The 21,267-nt window shown below is 39.8% G+C and overlaps 1 protein-coding gene across 3 annotated transcripts in view; it reads right to left on the bottom strand.

Moving 5' to 3' along the window:
- LOC127628723 (neuron navigator 1-like) overlaps positions 1-21,267 on the bottom strand; it is a 146,927-nt gene that overhangs the window by 56,523 nt on the left and 69,137 nt on the right. The window contains exon 1 of one of the 3 annotated variants that reach the window (XM_052105552.1): positions 5,558-5,746. The exons of the other annotated variants lie outside the window; for them this stretch is intronic. Within the exon in view, the coding sequence (XP_051961512.1) occupies positions 5,558-5,640 (83 nt within the window). The 5' untranslated portion in view covers positions 5,641-5,746. Of the gene's footprint in view, positions 1-5,557; positions 5,747-21,267 lie in introns of those variants that run through there. 3 annotated transcript variants of the gene reach the window in all.

Below are 21,267 nucleotides of genomic sequence, written 5' to 3'. Positions count from 1 at the left end.
AGCACCATCACTAAAAATGTATGGGGGAAAAATTCCAACCTCACTAGTCTAGTCTGTTGTTGGACCTCTTCTGACCGACCATTTACATTTACTAATTTGAGAGAACCTTTTATCCAAAGCAACCGGTGCATTCAAGCTATACATTTTATCAGATTGTGTTCCCTGGGGATCGAACCCATAACATAGGTGTTACCAGGTACTTTAACTACAGAATCGCTATCCTTACCCATAACTATTGTTTGGAACTACATTGTAATATACTTTGCACACTTGAAATTCTTAAGTATGTCACTGACCTACTCGTTAATATAACATTTTGTCAGTTTTGTCAACCTGGCCTAAATTCTCACTGAATTTCCTGCAATCCCCCCTAGACTGTTCTGCAATGGTCCATTACTCATTACTTGAACATTGTGTTGCAGATTACATGGTCTGTGAACCAAAAACACACAGCAAGTCTCCAACGTATTAAGCAACAACAGCTCAGAGGGCCAGAGTAACTCAAAATATTGATCAAGCTAAAGAACTCAAAAGAACTGACCCAGACCAGATTTACGGTCTGTGAGTATTCATTAGTTGTTCTGGAGCTCCTCCCCACCTGTAATCTTGGTATTCTGCCTATAATCTCTTCAAAAGAATCATAGTGTTTAAATGTGACACTTTAGGAACACCAAGCTTAAGACTTGTTTTGATCTAAAAATGAATTGCTGATTGGGATTTTAATGGCCATTTTCCCAGGCACAGATTAAGCTTAATGAAACTGCTCAGTGGGGATTCTCTATTGAAAATCCCTTGCAGTTTTGGACTAGGCTTACTCTGGGCCTTATAAACTCAACTAAGCTGTTCGTGTGGACATCTTGTCTAGTGTAAAAAAAAATCTCAAGAATCAAGGCCATTCCTTATGTTTTAAGCATCCTGACACAAACAGATTGTGTTGTCTGATTTTATGAATAGTAATTTCTCTTTTATGAAGTACGGTGGCCCCAAAGGTCTTTGGACATTTAAGCCACAATTAAAATAGTATGAATGCCACTGCATTAGATAACTAAATATCAAATGAAGTGGCATTTGTTTTTAAGTAAGATAGCACAAGCACACATTTCAATCAAAACGAGTGCTAGTTTTGAAATGATTAAAAAAAAATATATTTGTGGAACGGAGGGGGGCGGGGCTGGGCTAGAATGTCGCACGCCCGGTCCCCAATCGGCCTGATGGGGCACGCGAGGGATAAAGGCGGCCGGTGACGACAGTTCGAGAGAGAGAGAGAATTACGGGCATGTCCGTCATGTGTGTGTTTATGTTTGTGCTTTTGGTTTGAGTTTAATTAAATTATCATTTAGATTAACAAGCCGGTTCTCGCCTCCTCCTTGCCCATCATAACCCCCTTACAATATTATATTCAAAATGAAGACAAAAAGTATTTTGATGCTTTCTGGTATTCAAACATTAATTTTTCACATAAACTATGGGCGTGTTCCATTAAAGTACATTTGTGGCTGTGCTAGGACACCTGAGTGAATTTGAGGGGAACTGACTTCATACATGTACTACAATTCATCTTGAATCAAAGCAATCGCAATAATGTCTCAGAAGAGTGAAGTTATAGTAGTTCAGTAAGAAAAGCTAGAATAATTTGTTTGCATATGTCATTTAATTTGATATTTTGTAATCTAATGGAAGGCAATTCAAACTATTTTAAGTGAGGTTTAAGAGTCCAACTGCTAATTATCTTTTTTTTTTTCTTTCTGAAAAAGTAGCACAAGGACTGTGCTCTAGGGACAGTAGTTTGTTGTTTACTTCAATACCTTATTTTATCCCACCTTTAGTATATAACACAGCCTGAAGGAAACCAAGACATCTAAACCAATGAGCTCCATGATATTTTCTCTGAACTTGAAGTTCGTGTTTCCTATGACTGGCTTCCAGTCTTTTCTGTTGTTTTAACAGACAACACTCCCGTTTGAATTTTAGGATGCTGAGAGAAATGTTTTGGTTTGAATGAGGGGGACTGGTAAAGGGGAGGACAGAGAACTAGAGTGAATGAAGAGCGCTCCTCCCAGACCCCAGACTAACTCATAGCAGCTGTGGCCACTGTTAAACCCAGCGTGGCCTCTTCCTTCTCTTTCCAGCTGCTGAGGACCAACTGCACGCATCGCACTCCACTACCATAACAATACACAGGCATGGATTCAAAGACCAATCCCTTTAAACCTCACCATGGCTGGACAGAGGTACCAGTGCTGTTGAGGTTAACGGAGAATTATGAACAGCAATGGTTTGAAAACACTGGAAGTTTTTAGAAATAAACAGACTGTTCTCACAGTGAAATAGGAACAGGTGGTTGACTTTTCTTTAGCTAAAATAAGTTTGTGCTTACCAAAAAAAGAAACACTGCCCCAGTGTCCAAAGTGTTGTTGGGCGTACCCATGAGCTCCATTTTCCAAGTGTAATGTCCACAGAGTGGAGCCAAAAGAGTTGTGAAGCGAGTTGTTTTCAGCTGTAAAGGCTGTAATACAGTGAATAGAAATGCATGTTTTATAAACTGGACCCCCCAACCCAAACCCCAAAGCTAAACCTTACCATCAGTTGAGTAAAAATGTATTGTTAGAGGGGAAAATGCAACCTCCAAATCAAGTTTTCCACAGACTATGCACACACGATTATTTTCTGGTGTCTACGTGGGATCTGAACCTGAGTCTCCCATGTTACTGACAAAGCACACTTCACATGTTGAAGGTGAACATGTTGGAGCCGATGCAAAAATGTCTGATAGGATAAGGCGCTTGTCAGTGAGTTGGCATAATGTGGCCAGTCCAAATGTACAGGAACTCTCAGAAACAACATGCCGACTTCCCATGTGATCATGTTCAAATAAATTTTGAATGATTTACCAATGACTTACCAATGTTCTGACTCTTCACTGTCTAATGTTTGAAAATGATTATTCTTAAAAATGGTCTTGGCAAGACAATAAAAGTGGTGGTCTCAATACTTGTTAATCTGATGCAATGAATATAAGAATGGCTAAAAACATCTCAATATCCTTGTAAGCCTGAGCCAGTAAATAAATAATAATAATAAAACACACACATTACAAAATACACTTGAAACTGCATTCATAATATATTAAAAAGTAACCATTCAAAAATAATCATATCAAATCGAATTGAAACAAATTGTGATATTTTGTATTTCATTTTGTGCACTGCAATACATTGCAGCACCGTAGTCAAATCATGCCAGAACAAATATTTAATTACACCCAAAACAGGAACTTGTTTGCACAGTTCTCCTCCTAGTGCTGCTAGTTTTAGTTAAACATTGTCCTGTATGTTGTTTACAACAATAGCAGACAGGACAAAAGCTTTTAGATACATGGAGTCAACCATTCTTCACACCCCCATTTAGCTACAAAGAGTTCACCACAGGAAACTTTGGACCTGTAGATCATCCATGAAAACATTAAAAAATAACTGCTCAATAATAGACACAGACTCTAATTCAGTGCACACAAATAACTTTTTGTGTCAAACAGGTTTGGATTGGCTTCTCAGTCATGTCAAGACCTAACAAACTTCCCAAAAAAACAGACTTACACAACAAGCAATTTCTTGACACATGGCATAACTCTGCTCAGACCGGGCTGGTACTGTACACTGGACAAAAAATAGCGAGTTTTTTTCGTACAGTTTGCCAGCTTCACAAAACTTTTGGCAGCACCATTGTGTAATTTTAAACAGCCCGAAAAACTAAAACAAGCAGATAAACAGGCTGAACCTGCCAACGAGACTTACACGTGATATGATTGATAAGCCCGGAAGCTGAGAAACTGGTCTCTCTCAAGAGATGCAAAGAAAACTTGTGCACTGCATTAATGGCTAAATGCACAGAGCAATAACAGCTTGATCTCTTTGTTCCTAATGGCTTTACATAAAAGGTCGATTGAAGGGGTCAGCCATCCAGAAAGGGCACAAACAGGGCTGTGCATTTCAAGGTCAAAATCAATGAGGACAGCAGGGAGAAAGGGGGGCACGTCTGTTAACTTAATGGGGTGAGGTTCCATTAGAAGTTGGTTAAGAAGACCTCTGATGATCATTCTAGTTAACAAGGGTCTTGAGAGAGGGGTTTGAATAAGGGGGTGAGCCTGGTGGGCAAAAATGTCATGTTTATTTGTTTACTAAATCCTTAAATATCTTTTTGATGTGTTTGATTTTGTCAAATTGAATGACAGGACATCGATCTGAGGTTATGACTAGATTAAATGGCTGATATTTGGTCATTTTGAGATTAGCAGGATCAAGTGAAAAATTTACAGTTTGGCCACTCAACGGAAGTTGAATTTAAGAATATATATTTTATGCTTTCGGATATTTCTGAGTCATTTTTGTGTAAATACTGTGGAAAAAAGGTCATTTAAATTAATATATCTTGTGTAGGCTGAATATAGTGTTCCATTCATTTTAGATTTAATCTATAGGATGGATGGATAGATATATATTAAAAGAAAAAAAAGAGCGCGCGGTAGTTACCAATTATGTGACAGCAGACACGCCCCCTTTTGAATGTAAATTGAAATACATTTCTAATTGAAAAAGAACGATCGGATGATCCGGATGGAGCACTCGAACGAGTTTATAATCCACCGCAATGCTGACTAATCTAGATAGGTTCACTGGGTTTAAACAGCCACTATACAGTTAACAGAAATGTGGAACACTATCTCACAGCACCCCAATCGCATCATCATATGTAGGTCATTGAGGAATGTAGTCGGTTATATTATGATATAGCCTTCTGTAGCCTATATAACGAATACACAGAAAAAAAGGCTGACACGTCCAACGTCCTCTTCCGTGTGTACCCTGTGCTTCAGACAATCCACAGATACTAGTCCTGCAGCTACAGTCAGCAAACAATAGGAATACGTCCTCTGAGAGCGAGATATCCGCCTGTTACCCCCTCCGCAATGCACCCCCGATGCACACCTCCATTCATTCACATTCAACGCCTCCGCCTGCGACACTTCACAAGCCATCAATACAATGCAACAATTTACACTGCACACTTTGAAACAACTTGCTGAGAAAAAGGGACTTGAATCGCTCACACAAAATACGCGTATTCATTCAAAATGAACAGCGGATTTTAAAAAGCTTTTGTAAAAACCTTTTTTGATTATATAAATCATGATTTATATGATCCCGAGAGCTGCTGGGTGTCCGCAGCCCGCAGATTGTGCGATATAACAGCGGGGTGATTTTAAAATAATTAAGTTACTAGCTACTGCATTATCTTGACTTGCCTTGACAATAGGTTATATTTATTAGTTGGCTAATAGTTCATATATGGGAGTTGATTGCAAGACTTGCAACTATTGATGCTTATAGTGTTTAATGAAAAACACAATTGTACTTGAAGTGCACTGACATCGCACACACCTTGCAACTGAACTCTCCGCGCATGAGGATACAAATCGCGAAGAATAAAACACGGACTTTCATGCACGTAGCCATGACTTGAGACAATTCAGCACTAGTCCAGCACTCATTTGTCTTACCTTGAGAGATGATAGTGCATTGTCCGTCCTGCTCTCTGACCCTGAATCTGCAGCATTTTCCCATTTAGAACTCGCCCGCTCATTATCTTTCACGCCGCTTTGTTCCAGGCTCACATACTATACAGTATAAATCCCGCGTTTGCGTTCTCGGTGGCTCTATGCAGGTTTAATGAGAAGCTGCTCTCTGCGCAAAGCTCTGGACTCACATTGAGAGGGAGAGAGACAGAAGGGAGGAGAGGAAAGGCAACACCCCCAAATGTCCACCCCCTTCTCTTTCTCTCCTGAGCGCAGCCAGCTGTGAGTCCCAATGCCCATCCGAGGTCTCTTATTCAAATAGATTCAATCCTCGCATATCTAGATACAATTAACACGAAGGTCAGAGTCAGACTTGGGTAGATACAGTCAATCATGCTTACATTTACTTCAAGAGAAACCTCAACTTAAGCTTATGTCTAGTTTAGTTTATTTATTTAGGAACACTACACATTGATTACAGTATCCATGTTCCATGTCATACATCATCACTATAAGGGTTGGTATGGTTACAGAATGCATGCTGTAAAATATAATTTATAATGTATTATGTTGGATTACTCAAGGTCAGTAACATATTCTAAATAGTTTTGATTACTACTTCAGCACTGGTAGATTTTTTTCACTTGTTTTGACTATAAAAACTCTGCCAGTTCAGTTAAGACAATACATGTTAAAAATGCATTCCCTGAAAAACCGAAATATCTTATGCTGTGTTATTTCTAAATCAAGATCAACATCAATCAAGGATTTTTAGATATTTTTACAAGAAAACAATACAAAATTATTATCAAGAATACAATGTTTGCCCTAATGTCAATTGATGATGATCCAACGTGAATTTTCTTGATAAAAAATATGATCGGTAACGTGCATGTAACATGGCTAAATAGCATTTTAGCTTAGCATAAAGCTAACATTTTCACAAGATTTATTTCTATTTCTTCTGCTCCAAACTTACTTCAAACTGTCCCAGGCAATCAGAGAGGCAAAGCGCGCACACGCCCAGAGAATCCACAGTCACTTCCAGGACAGCGGTGACACGCGGCGCATGTAGCAGGTCCAGGGGCGTCGGACTGGGGGGGTAAAGGGTACCGAGTACCCAGGGCCCGAGGCAGGGGGGGCCCCTTAGAAGTCAGTTTTCTATACATACATATTTGGTACGGGGGCCCAGCAAGATGGTTTGTACCCAGGGCCCAAAATTTGGTGCTACGCCCCTGAGCAGGTCATCCAGGCCATCACCAACTACAGGATAACATCAGTTGCCTGTGACAAAGATGCCTCCCTTCCAGATGCGCTGAACGACTTCTACGCTCTGTCTGAAGTGCAGAACGACGAGGTGGCGAGGAAGACCACCCCTCCTCCCAACGACCGGGTGCTCTGTCTTACCACGGCGGATGTGAGGAAAACTCTACGAGGGGTCAACCCACGGAAGGCTGCTGGACCAGACAACATTCCTGGCAGAGTGCTCAGAGGATGTGCAGACCAGTTGCAGATGTTCTTACCGGCATCTTCAACAGCTATCTGAGCAGCGCCATCGTTCCAACGTGCTTCAAGGCCACCACCATCATCCCCATGCCAAAGAAGTCTTCAGTGTCCTGCCTCAATGAATACCGTCCCGTCGCACTCACACCAATCATCATGAAGTGCTTTGAGAGGCTCGTTTAAGACCCAGCTGCCGCCATCACTAGACCCACTGCAGTTTGCGTATCATCCAAACCGTTCAATGGACAACGCCATTGCCACAACCCTCCATCTGGCCCTCACCCACCTAGACAAAAAGGACTCATACGTTCGAATGCTGTTCATAGATTTCAGCTCAGCATTCAACACGATAATTCCTCAGCACCTGATTGGAAAGCTGAACCTGCTGGGCCTGGACACCTCCCTCTGCAACTGGACCCTGGACTTCCTGACTGGGAGACCTCAGTCAGTCCGGATCGGGAACAGCATCTCCACCACCACCACACTGAGCACTGGGCCCCCCTCCCCAGGGCTGTGTGCTCAGTCCACTGCTGTTCACTCTGCTGACTCACAACTGTGCAGCAATGCACAGCTCGAACCACATCATCAAGTTCGCAGATGACACAACCGTGGTGGGTCTCATCAGCAAGAACGACGAGTCAGCATACAGAGAGGAGGTGCAGTGGCTAACGGACTGGTGTAGAGCCAACAACCTGTCTCTGAATGTCAACAAAACAAAAGAGATGGTTGTTGACTTTAGGAGAGCACAAGGTGAACACTGGTGGAGAACCTCACCTGGTCCCTCAACAATAGCTCTATAACCAATTAAGCCCAGCAGCATCTCTACTTTCTTCGAAGGCTGAGGAAAGCACATCTCCCACCCCCCATCCTCACTACATTCTATAGAGGAACTATTGAGAGCATCACTGCCTGGTTTGGGACTTGTACTGTTTCGGACCACCGTGCGCAAAGCCCTGCAGAGGATAGTGAGGACAGCTGAGAAGATCATCGGGGTCTCTCTTCCCTCCTTCAAAGACATTTAAAAAAACACACACCCCTCACACAAACTCTTTACCCTCCTGCTGTCTGGCAAGAGGTACCGAAGCATTCGGGCCCTCACGGCCAGACTGTGTAACAGCTTCTTCTCCCAAGCCATCAGACTCTTCAATACTCAGAGACTGGTTTGACACACACACACACACACACACACACACACACACACACACACACACACACACACACACACACACACACACACACACACACACACACACACACACACGTGTCCTGAGTTGCACTTTAATTACTGTCACTTTATAACTGTCTGCTACCTCAATAACTGTTATGTGCATAGAACACTATCCCATAGTATGTTATGTTTAAATTTTTATAAACTGTCATCTTTTTGCACTACTGAGTACTGGTCGGCACTGCGCTGTCTCTCACTGTGCCTATTTTCCTGTTCATTGTCAGAAATTTCTTGTACTGTCCCGTACTTTTTGCACATGTTTGCACGTGCACTTTAAAGATAGGTATATAGGTATTTATATAGGTATTTTATTTAGTTGTGTAGTCTCATGTGGTCCTGTGTTTGTCCTATGTTGATTTTATGTAGCACCATGGTCCTAGAGGAACGTTGTCTCGTTTCACTGTGTACTGTACTAACTGTATATGATTGAAACGACAATAAAAACCACTTGACTTGACTTGACTTGAAACTTACTTCTCTGTCTGCTTGTATGAATGTAATGCATCATAAGAAATTGTTTCACCGCTGTTCAAGTGCACTTTGGATCGCATCATTTATATGTATAACATTTTTCCATCTGAAAGGAGTAAATATTAAATGAAACAAATGACAATAAAATTCTAATTAATCTCTTCTGTAATCAAAATACTTTATAGCATTCTAAGATTATATTCTTCTCACCACAGTTGTACAGAGCGGTTATCTGAGTTACCATAAACTTTGTCAGTTTGAGCCAGTCTGGCCATTCTCTGTTGACCTCTCTCATCAACAAGGCGCTTCCATCCATAGAACTGCTGCTCACTGGATGTTTTTTGTTTTTGGCACCATGCGAAGTAAATTCTAGAGACTGATGTGCATGAAAATCCCTGGGGATCAGTATAGAATGAAAATCCCTGGAGATTATAGAAATACTCAAACCAGCCCATCTGACACCAACAATCACGCCACGCTCCAAATCACTGAGATCACATTTTTCCCCATTCTGATGGTTGATGTGAACATTAACTTAAGCTCTTGACCCTTATCTGCATGATTTTATGCACTGCACTGCTGCCACACAATTGGCTGATTAGATAATCGCATTGATGATTGTTGGTGCCAGATGTGGGTTGGCGCTGTTTTGGTATCACGAGGGGGACCTACACAATATTAGGCCGGTGGTTTTAATGTTGTGTCTGATCGGTGTATATTTAATGATAGTACAAATCAGAGAGAGCTTTGCTGAGAAAGAGCATGAAGCAACAGTGATACTATTAGTGGGCATCTCCAGCATGAATGTTCAGCTGATCAAGCAAAAAATGTCTGTGATTTCAGGTATACTTGAAGTTTCCTGTCCTTTTGTTCAGGAAAAAGCTCATAATAGTGTCATAAAGAAACTGACAGTAAATTAGTCTAGTCCCAAAAACATGGCTATGATCAGCTGGATTATTGGTATAATTGTTTTTATTTTAAATGTAGCTTTTTATTTTATTTTTAAGGAAAATGCATATCCGAGTAAAAACCAAGCCACAAGGTAAAAAGGAACTGCCTGCAGACCTCAGAGACAGGATTGTGTCGAGGCACAGATCTGGGGAAGGCTACAAAACAATTTCGGCTTCATTGAAGGTTCCCAAAAGCACAGTAGCCTCCATAATTCTTATATTGAAGAAGTTTGGAACAACCAGGACTCTTCCTAGAGCTGGTCGCCCGGCCAAACTGAGCAATCGGGGGAGAAGGGCCTTGGTAAGAGAGGTGACCAAGAACCTAATGTTCACTCTGGTTGAGCTCCAGAGATCATGAGTGGAGAAGGACAACCATCACTGCAACACTTCTCTGATCTGAGCATTATGGCAGAGTGGCCAGACGGAAGCCTCTCCTCAGTGTAAGAAAGCAAAAAGCACCTAAAGGACTCTCAGACTGTGTGAAACAGCAGACTGGGCTGAAGGTTCACCATCCAGCAGGACCCTAAGAACACAGCCAAGACAACGGAAGAGTGACTTTGGGACAACTCTGTGAATGTCCTTGAGTGGCCCACCCAGAGCTCAGACTTGAACCCAATCGAACATCACTGGAGAGAACTGAAAATGGCTGTCCACTGGCAGTCCCCATCCAACCTGACAGAGCTGGAGAGGATCTGTAGAGAAGAATAGCATAAAATCCCCAAATCCAGGTGTGCAAAGCTTGTCACATCATACCCAAAAAGACTTGACTAAATACTGAGTTAAGTATCTGAATACTGATGGCAATGTGATATTTAAATTTTTTCTTTTTCATTATGGGGTATGGATTGTATATTTATGTGGAAAAAAATTATTACATTTATAAAAAATTATAATTTTAGAATAAAGCAGCAACATAGCAAAATGTGAAAACAATTAAGGGGTTTGAATACTTTCTGAATGCACTATATATTAAGTTAGTTATTGTAAGCTATGAGTGGGTGGGGATGGCAGGGTGCCCCATCATGTTTTTGTTTTTTTTGCACTGGGGCCCAAATTATGCCACTGTCTGGGATCAATTCAAGCTCAATAAACCGCATTTGTGGCATAATGTCGATTACCACAAAAACGTATTTCGACTTGTCCCTCCATTTCTTTAAAAAATAAATTTTAACTAAATAATTCAAAAAATCTAAACAATTCGGATAAGGAATCTAGAAGTATTCACAGTCATTTTATGTGCACACTATAAAATACAGAACATGTTCATTAACACAATTACACACACACACACACACACACACACACACACACACACACACACACACACACACACATATATATATATTGTATAACACATTACTGTTATACAATTCATATAAAATGAATTCATATTAAAAAAAATGTAAAAATAAATATTTATTTAAAAAATGAACCTCTATTTATTTTAGTACTGTGGCTTTACTCGACTTGACTTGCTTGAGGTGAGACACTGACTCGACTTGACTTGCTTGAGGTGAGACGCTGACTCGACTTGACTTGCTTGAGGTGAGACACTGACTCGACTTGACTTGCTTGAGGTGAAACGCTGACTCGACTTGACTTGCTTGAGGTGAGACGCTGACTCGACTTGACTTGCTTGAGGTAAGACACTGACTCGACTTGACTTGCTTGAGGTGAGACGCTGACTCGACTTGACTTGCTTGAGGTGAGACGCTGACTCGACTTGACTTGCTTGAGGTGAGACGCTGACTCGACTTGGCTTGCTTGAGGTGAGACGCTGACTCGACTTGGCTTGCTTAAGGTGAGTCACTGACTTGATTTGACTTGCTTGATTTGTCTGCACTGCACTTGAGACTTGCCTGAGACTTGAACATGTGTGACTTGCTCAGACCTCTGCAGGGTTGTATGACATTTCTTCATATGTGATTCACATGAGTTTCCATTCTCCACCATTCGGATGTGTTTGAATGGGAGTGAATGGGCCGCACAGTCTACCTTTACAGTGAGGCACTTACCTGTACACTGAAAGTCAATGTGGCCAATCGGGAAATGTAACAAAACTCACTGTTTTAACTGTTTTTCCACGAGCCATAAACAATATGCAGTGTTAATGTGATCTTTAGTGGGATAAATTAAAACAAACTTTTCTGATTAAGTTTTATCCAATTTTACAACTTCCTTGCCATGACACCATAAACACTGTCATCCCAGTAATTTAGTAGTCCACCAGAAAACTGACATTTTAAACAATTTTACAGTTCTAATAATGCTAAGGTTTTAACAAAATTATTTAAGTGCTTTAATAAAATCATTACCTTCACATTTCCGCCTTTAAAACCTCCAAAATTGGCCCCATTCACTTCCATTTTAAGTGCCTCAGCTTTAAAAAAAAAAAAAAAAAAGGTCATCATTGATATGACACTAGAAAAGCAAGAGGGACTTTTCTTTTAACATGAGCAAACTACACAGCCTACAAAGAAGACAGCAGTGAAAAAAATAGTGTTCTTCTGTATAGACAATATGCTGTTTTTTTAAAGAACAGTCTGCAACAAGAAAGTCAAGAATCTATTGGAACCACTGAGACTATTTCATGAATAAACCTTTGCGAACAGAGGACAGCATAGAGAGGGAGTGACAAAGAGGGTCTTCTTCCATTGCGTGTGCACACACACATCGCTGGTGGCCCTGATGTTGGTTAGTGTCTAGCCAGGTGTGTGTATGTGTGCATGTGTGTCTGTTCTAAGGATGTGACAGACATGCTTGATTGGTCCTTTGGCAGCATGCACAAAGACAGAGGCTGCAGGTGTGTAAGTCTCTTGCCCGCAGTGTTGCCTGGCACCAGGAGACGAAAGGGAGAAAGAGCAAGAAACAAAAGAGACACTAATGAGCAAAGAGTTCTATATAATGAATGCTTTTCCTCCCCTGCCTTTCTGATCTCCCTCTGAGACAGGCCGCAACGGTCAGAGAGCCAATGTATCCAAGCGTTGTAAGCATGCCATTGCAGCTTTATTTCACCCCATAAATGTTTGTGTCTGGTTTTAGTAACTTCAGACAACCCGACTGACTGATGAAGCTGTGTAACTACAATAAACACCAGTATGTAAATGTACCATTAATCATTATTTACCTAATGTCAAAAGATGTTAAAGGTGAAGTGTGTATTTTTTAGATGATAAAAAACACTTTCTCCTATCCCAGTTTATTCTGCAGACAATGTTTATTCAGTGTTGAGGAAGCTACTAAAACTATATAGCTGGCTAATATTGGATCTACTCTTTTTTTGTTTTAAGTAGTTAGATACACTAAAAGTTACTAACAAAAAATAGCTATTGAAGCTACAGTATTTATTGGGACAATGAAGCGCCACAATCTGGTTCCAGCAGTAAAAATCCCATAGATTGTTTCCTTAGTGGAACTGATTTTTTTTACGATAACTTATAAACCTTAAAGACAGATCTACTGTGAGCTCCGAGGTTGTTAATAAAAAGAACATACTGATATTGACATCATCAGTCCCAGTTATCCAAATTTCATTAAAACATTAAAAAAAATAATAATAGTGGAATATGAGGTGAATTAACTAAACTACTTATGATCCTGCAGTTAAAGATCCACAGCAGAGTCCCGACCAACAAAGTGCACCAAAAAGGCTCTTCAGTGACCGCCAACTCCCATGACGCACTGTGAAAAACATAATCAAGTCGGTCACCCTAAACTCTCAAACTACTAACATATTTGAATATATCTGAATAATTTGCATTAAACTTAAATATATTGTTTTGTTTAGACTCATAGTCGACAACTGTACAGTATATCAATAGCTTTATGTTTTCTCATAATTTTTAATTCAATTATGTCATTCACATTACTTCATACAGTAGTTCATTTCCTCATAAAATACATTAAGTACACAGTCTTGAATCTTTGTCTTTTGTCTGATTTTCAAATACTTTTTTTTGCTTCAAATCAAAGTTTGTTATGTGATTCAGCTCGATGGTGGTTAGGTTCATGGCTTAGAACTCAGTTTAGAATGATTTTATGAAATTCCCTATGGGGGAAAAAAAATAAATATGATGGGAAACGACTTCCGGAACACAGACAGCTGAAAATGTAGGTACAGTTGCACTCTATTTCATTTGGATAATTATCCACACTAAATAAATTGTTTTTTTAATTGATCACAATTCAGTATTTAACAATATTTAAACTTCTAGCTCAACCAGTGGTGTGAGTTTGGTGTGGGATTACCTGTTTGTACCAGCAATTGGAGAGTGAGGCAGAAGGTGCTGTAGAAATGTTGAGGAAACAAGAATTTTTGCCATTCCGTTTGGTTCCACTTAATTTGGTGGGACCGAAAAGACACACTTCACCATTAAACAAAGTGAAAATGCCAAAACAATAATTAGATAAAAATAAACTAATAAAAAACACATTGTTTGCGATAGTTACGGCCCCTTTCTCAACATAATGGCCAGGCAATGACCGGAGACTTTGATTTCCATGGGAACCTGTCAGTATACAAGAGATGAAAGAGGAACTGAGGAGCGCAAAAGAGACCTGGGAACCCTCATCTACCTTATCTAGAACCCATGAGCTACCACTCCCTGTCTTTCCTGCTTTCTCTTTTCTCTCACTCCCTTCATTTAGGAGCTAATCCCCTTGGCAACAGTGGAGTTTGAAAGACTTAGAAAGTAAACAATTAATTAATCATTCATATAGACCTGCATGGATGACCAGGATATGATAAGTAAGCTTGAGTACCCCTGAGCTAAGTATGGGAGTGGACTGATTGATCCCATGTTTGAGTTTGTGGGCAAACACTCCCACCTATCCACATGTTAGCTTTCACTATGCAAATTAACATTTCTTTGCTGCCGGTCTACCCTCCAGTGTACAATGATCTCCTTTGTAGAAGGTCACAGTGCCCGATGTAGAACAGACTGTTATATTCTATTCTATTAAAGGGATAGTTCATCTGAAAATGATGGCATAATAATCATAATTTTCTCACACATATACTTTCTCAAATCTTTTGGAATGAGTCTTTTCTCCAAACATACTAAATTTCAAGAGGGTGCTTAGATTATCTACAGTCTCCAACCTTTCTTAAATTTTAATTGAAATTGTTTGGCTTTTCCTGGAACACCCCATGCATGCTTGAAAATGTATCTTTTGAAAAATCAAGACTCCACCTTTCCTTGAGGTGGAGTTAAGTCTCCACCTCAAGGAAACTTTCCACTTTCACACTGATAAAGTACACTGAAAATATGGCCTCTGCATATTTGCGTCTCTCCTCCCATGAGATCTGTCCAGTTTTAGCATAACAGGCTCAAGAACTTGCCATGGTTAGAGAGAGTTTCCACATGCCTACCCTGTATGTGTATCATCAACTGAGTCAATGCTTTCTTTGGAGCCTCTGGGTCCTTCAGCATGTCTCAAGAGCGCAACCAAAGCCCACATATTTTAAAACTTCCCCACTGTATGATGTGGCATTTAATCTGTCTATTAGACTGCTCACTAGTAGTATCTGAAAAAATTAATACCAGCTGTGGTAAAGTACACCTGAAAATAGTTGCCTTCTTCAAACTCACTTCATATATATTCACATGATATACATTTAATGTCAGTGAAAAACAGATCCAGCTCTTTAGAATTATATTCTCAGTCAACATAATCACACAGGAAATCAATATGCTGCTTCTGAATGTTCATGTAATCGACTGAAATTGACCCCATATTGCCAAATTACTGACAAGCACCATCCCCATATTGCATCAAATCAAACATGTCCATCTTTTAGGGTTGGGGTAAGGGTGTATGGTTAATAAAACACACATTCCTGTTGAATGTATTATATCATTGAACTAACAAAAATACAACTTGCTTTTGGTTACACCCCGTGGACATTTCACCTCACCAGCTTCGGCTACATGGGACAATGGTTTGAATTAAGGTAAGCACAGACCGATTCAGCAGACCTCATGTCGCTGAATTCACAATAATCAGCAACAGAACGATTTAACATAATAAGCCATTGACACAATATAGCAATTTCCACCATATAACACACAAACAAAACAAAAAATCATTACAGGAGATGGAATCAATGAAATTAGCTCTCCAGTTTTTAAGATATATTTTGAGACTGCTACAAGGATACTTCAAGAGTCTAAATTTTAAGGTACAGACTGCTACAAACACCAAGTTTCTGTCCCTCTGAATTCTACACAGTTGTCTGAAATGTGATCTTATAAAAGTTGTATTTTACAAAGGAAAGACAACACAACTTCAAAGCAAGCTCAGCTTTGAAGACAAAGGTCAGCTGAACATATTACACAGTACTGGAGAGGAAGTCTTGGAGTGTAATATTAACAAGAAGCTATTTCTTCCTAGTTCACAACTTTCCATTTAATGACAGTTTTAAAAAAAACTGACCTCGAGAGAAGGAAAAACCTCTCTTTGCTCTCTTCAAGCACTCTTCCCTACAAAGTCTATTGCCACTATCTATAATGTGATCAGACAGAAGAACCCGGTTAAATAAAGGCTTTTTAATTCATACCACGTTGTAATGTTGATGAAATGAGAACCCAAGTGCAGTTTTATTTTAGAAAGTGCAATTTATCCAAAAACGTGAATCCAAAACAAAACAAAAATAAATGGCACGACTTGACTTGACAACATTACATCAACAATACTCAACAAAAGACTAGAGAACATGAGGGATATAAATACACAGACTAGGTAAACAAGATAACAAGGCAATCAATGAAAATACAAAACTGATAACAAGACAATGAAACATGACCCAATAACAAGACTAAACAAACAACAAGATAACTATTTTATAGATAGACTATAAACCAATGAGAACAAGGCAGATGAACAAGAGGGAAACAGGGTAATCACGTAACTAAACAAGGAAGTGAACTCATTTCAAATTAAAAGACCTGAAAACATGAACAAAAACACATTTAGACATGACACACGTGAGTGCTTTAGTTGGATTTTTCTCTTTTTTCAACAAACCCAGGGCTACTCCGATCTCTTTAGCATCAACCGCGACACCTTAGCTGGTTGGCTGCTCAGCATTGTTGGGTGATTTTTGTTCCATTTAGACTTTTTATGAGAGAAAGGGGATCTGAGATGACTGAGTGGTTCTCCCATATGGCATTTGAAAGGACAGTGAGTGTGGGACAGGCTGTAACAGGTGGATTGGAGAAATAGAGTGACTGATGCATGGCACCTTAAACGAGACCATCAAATAGACCCAGCAGGATGGAGGGGCCTCTGGGTTTGACCCTCTTTGACCCTGCAAGTGTGAAAATGTGCTTGTGTGTTTGTTTGTACATGTTTCTTAATGAATCATTCTTGAAAATGTTAATGTGGGGCAACTTTCAGACTGTTATCACCATGAATTCAGCAAGAGTAGGTCTAAAGTTTTGCTACAGAAATCTGTCAGTGCTTCCCAAAATTCTAACCACTGCCCCCAGAGGCTGAAGCTGGAATTGTTGATGAACATATAGGCACGTCTGAGTTCCAGTTTACTGGTGAAATGTTCACAGAGTGACACAAAAAGTGAGATTTTATTTGTAAATTATGTAATACAGTCAAAAGAGATGCATATTTTATCAAGCCTACCCCTAACCTAGAGGTTAGATAACCAAGAGGTTATCTAGATGTAGTCCTTCCTCATGATCACGCAGTGTGTTTTCATCAGCTGCAAAGATTTGCGCTGCACGAGCAAGCCATTTTTGCATCACAAGGTGATCAACTATTTAGCCCTTTTCAGTAAATCACACCTGCAAAATCTAAAAATAAATTATTTCCAGGTGTAATATATATTTTTAATAGACTTGAAAAGATGTTTGAACTCCACGATGTGAGTTTATGTTTTCTCTTTTAATCTTTTAATGTGACCATGGTTTAAGGAGTGTGTACTTGTATGCTGGGTTGGAAATCTCAAGGATTATAGTGGTGTTTTCCTTCTTACATGATGTGTTGTTCCCTGCCCTAACCCTAACCCCAACCCCTAATCCTAACCAGTAACAATGTCATTTTAAAATGCTACCTTTGAATCACTATCATTGTTAATATGATGGAGATTATTTTACGGTCCCTACAGGACCAGAACCCATATAGGGGGAAATTTGTGCAAGCTTGAATTAATGCAGAAATGTCTGATGGGGGATGGAACTTGTCTGTAATTTGGCAGACTGGGGTTGATTTTAAGATATATGAACTTTCAAAAGCAACATGTTCATTTCCTGTGTGATCATGTTGCAACTTTCACCCATCAGATTTAAAGAAATAGTTTGAAAATATTAAAATGTTTAATTCTGTCATCATCTTCTCACCCTCATATTGGTTCAAATGCATACGATTTTCTTTCTTCTGAATGATTTGCACTTGTCCATATTCAACAACTACATTAGGGTAAGTAAAGGATGAAAGAATTATCATTTCTGGGTGAACTATTATTCTAATGTACACAAGCCAAGGCAGGCAAAGAGTTTAAACTCATGACACATCTGTTAACCTTAAAGGACTTGAAAGGCTCTCCATTTTCACTTCCAATCTGCCTTGTGCAATATTGTTTTACATGGGCCAACCGCACAATTATTCCTGTGGCCCACCTCAACAGCTTGGATGGACAAGTGGCTCTGAGAAAGACTAGTTGACTGTGCTTAATTCTTTTGACGTCATTTAAGTCTTAAGAACTTACGTCGACTCTGTGGCAACTGAGCCTCACTCTGGCACCCACATATTTTGACAGTGTCATGAAATTCCCCAGAGCAAACCATTGAGCTGATGAGTGACAGGGGTTGATAGATTGGGTTTCCTCAGCAAATCCAGTGAAGTTGAGTGTTGGAGACACAGAAAATGTCCAGTTCCAAAGCCAAGCTGACAAATTCCCAACCAGTTTGCTCATATTGTGGTTGGAATATCAAGCTTTCTTCCCCAATTAAAGATAGCACCACAGAAGTTCACATTGTTTCAATGCAACAAAGCCAATTGTGGATTTTGATCAGTTAAAAAAAAAAAAAAAAAAGGTACAAATGTTGTAAACCACCCAACCACATGTTTATTCACTTAGGGAGTGTTTACTATGATTGCAAGGGTCATAGTGTTTATGAGAATAGGCATCCATCTCACTGGTAGTCAAAGCGGAACAAGACAGAGTTAGAGATGCTTTATTAACTTCCTTCTCTGTTGTCCATGTCATCACCATTGTGTCTAGTCCTTTGAGGCAATTTGGTCTCTCATAAAGATTGCCTTGGCAAGTTGAGAGATTTGAAGACCACCCTAAAACCCCTCTGTGAACAGGTTTGATTGGAACAATGGAGGAGTCAGGAGACAATGAGGCAGGTTCAAGGTCAGTCCTTTAATTATTCCTTTTCTTAAACAACGAATCTATGGTAACCGTCAATAACCATTCAATATTATTTTACAGGTATATTTATGTGAGCATTCTAAATGGGACACACTCTCTCTGCTGTCGTGCTTTCTGGACACTCTCTCTCCCCCTCTCAACACTTGGCATCCCTTTAAATGTCTCTCTCCGTATCACTACAACAAGACACAGGTGTTAGAGATAATTACAAACCAGGTGACAAGCCTTACCGCTCTCTCTCCCGCAGACCGACAAACGACCATGCCCCCCCATGCAACACCCTCTTAACCACAAAATTTCAAGACACGCTGTTGGGCCAGCTTCACAAATCAATCTTGACCCCTCCCATTCAGATCACACTCCTTTGGTGAGCTGAGAGTGGATTAGAGACCTTCCAGATCATTTAGTTCCAGAATATGTTTTACACAATTTTAGGAAAAGGGGGCAGTTGAGAAAGGTTTAGGGTGAACAATAGATGGGGATTACAGTGAAGATTTGCACAGTCCCAGCAGGAGGCATTCTCTTCTGTAGAGGCAAGCTAAATCAAACCCCTTTTCCACTGACAATCTGGAACTGTTACGCATGTTTCCCCTGAAGAAAATTGTGTTCTGTTCTTAAAAGATTTGCTTGGTTAACTGTAGTGGCCGGGTGGCAGTATAATGTTCTCACTTCATAAAGTTTTCAATACAACTCAACTCAAGCTGGCTAGACTGACAAAAAACAAAACTAGATAACTCCCATACGAATCATCAAAGCATCTATTCTTGAAGCACATGATGCTGGCTGCCATAAAAATTTGAAATAAAATATACAAGAAAATGCACTTGATGTTCACCTGCTTCTTGTTTTCATCTAAGTTATGTTTAAGATGTTCTTGAAAAGTTTCTTGGACATTGTTGAAGCATTTTTGGAATGGTCATGTTATCACTCAAAACATCTAATTCCTGCTCTTTTTGTAGTTTTGGGACAAATGAAAATTATAAAAGTTTGAAGTGATGTGTTTGGGGGAGGAATGCATTGCTTTATAATGTGACAACCTTGAGAAGCCCATAACTATGTTACAGTAGAGAAAACTTCTGGGTAATGGATAAAGCAACATGATGATGCAATAGCCACAGTATACTGCAGACAGAGAGATATCCACTTTGGAGCATTTTAAACACCGCTGTTCATAGTCCAACCAGACAGTAATAATATAGTAGAGACTTTGTCATTCAGTTATTTTCCATTTCGGAATTTCTATCACTTTTACATTTCCGTAAAGGTTATATTCTTGAGTCGGAACACAAAATCCCATTGAAGAACCTGTCACATTTTTTTTCCCAAAACCATAGATTCTGCTCCAAAAATCTCTATGGGATTGTATTTGATTGACAAGATGTCTGGCTAATGAAAGCTTTTTCATTGCTAACTCCCCACGTCCCATAAGTCAGGACATGCCCCGGAGAGTGTGGGGTTGGCAAGCTTCATCCACATTTAAAATTAGTCTCCCACAAGTCTTTGCTGAGTGACGACCTTCACTTCAAGTGGAGAAGTGGTTGATTTTTTAGGGTCACATGACTGCTTTCCAACCTTCACCTGAGATTGTGGGAAAAAATGTCACAGGAGCTTTGCCTCAGGGCTTAAGGGGAGGTCAAAAACACTGCGTAAGCAACATGCCAGCACAGCAAAACATACCGGAGAACAAGACAAAGAAATTAGCATTTTGATGCAGAAGCATTGTGAGAGGTTGAAAAAAATGAAGCCAGTAGATGTAAACCACCATATAGAATATCAGTGTTTATGAATAACTCGTTTTGTGCATTTGATGTACAAGCTTAGACAAATGAGACATGTTTGGGGACAAAAACAACAAAACAGAACAATGGAAGTGTGTGTGTGACAGAGAGAGACAAAGCCAAAAAAAAAGTATTGTTCTCTAAAATCATTCTAGTCAAGAACAAGACTGGTAGAAAGCAATATTGCCCTGCAAAGGCAAAATGCAGTAACTGTACATTTGCCATAATTTAGTTGTGACTGAAATTGTGTTTCTTGACTATGATCTGTCCTCTGACAGATGGGTTTGGCTAGAACTATGCTCATGTTCAGAGAAACTAATTCAGACCATTTGAAAAGACACATATGGCTGGACAATCTAAAAACTTTGAAGCTA

Source organism: Xyrauchen texanus, chromosome 35 (genome assembly GCF_025860055.1).
Source record: "Xyrauchen texanus isolate HMW12.3.18 chromosome 35, RBS_HiC_50CHRs, whole genome shotgun sequence".
NCBI lineage: Eukaryota > Metazoa > Chordata > Actinopteri > Cypriniformes > Catostomidae > Xyrauchen > Xyrauchen texanus.
The sequence above is the reverse complement of the archived record's forward strand: the minus strand, read 5'-3'. Positions and strand labels throughout refer to the sequence as shown.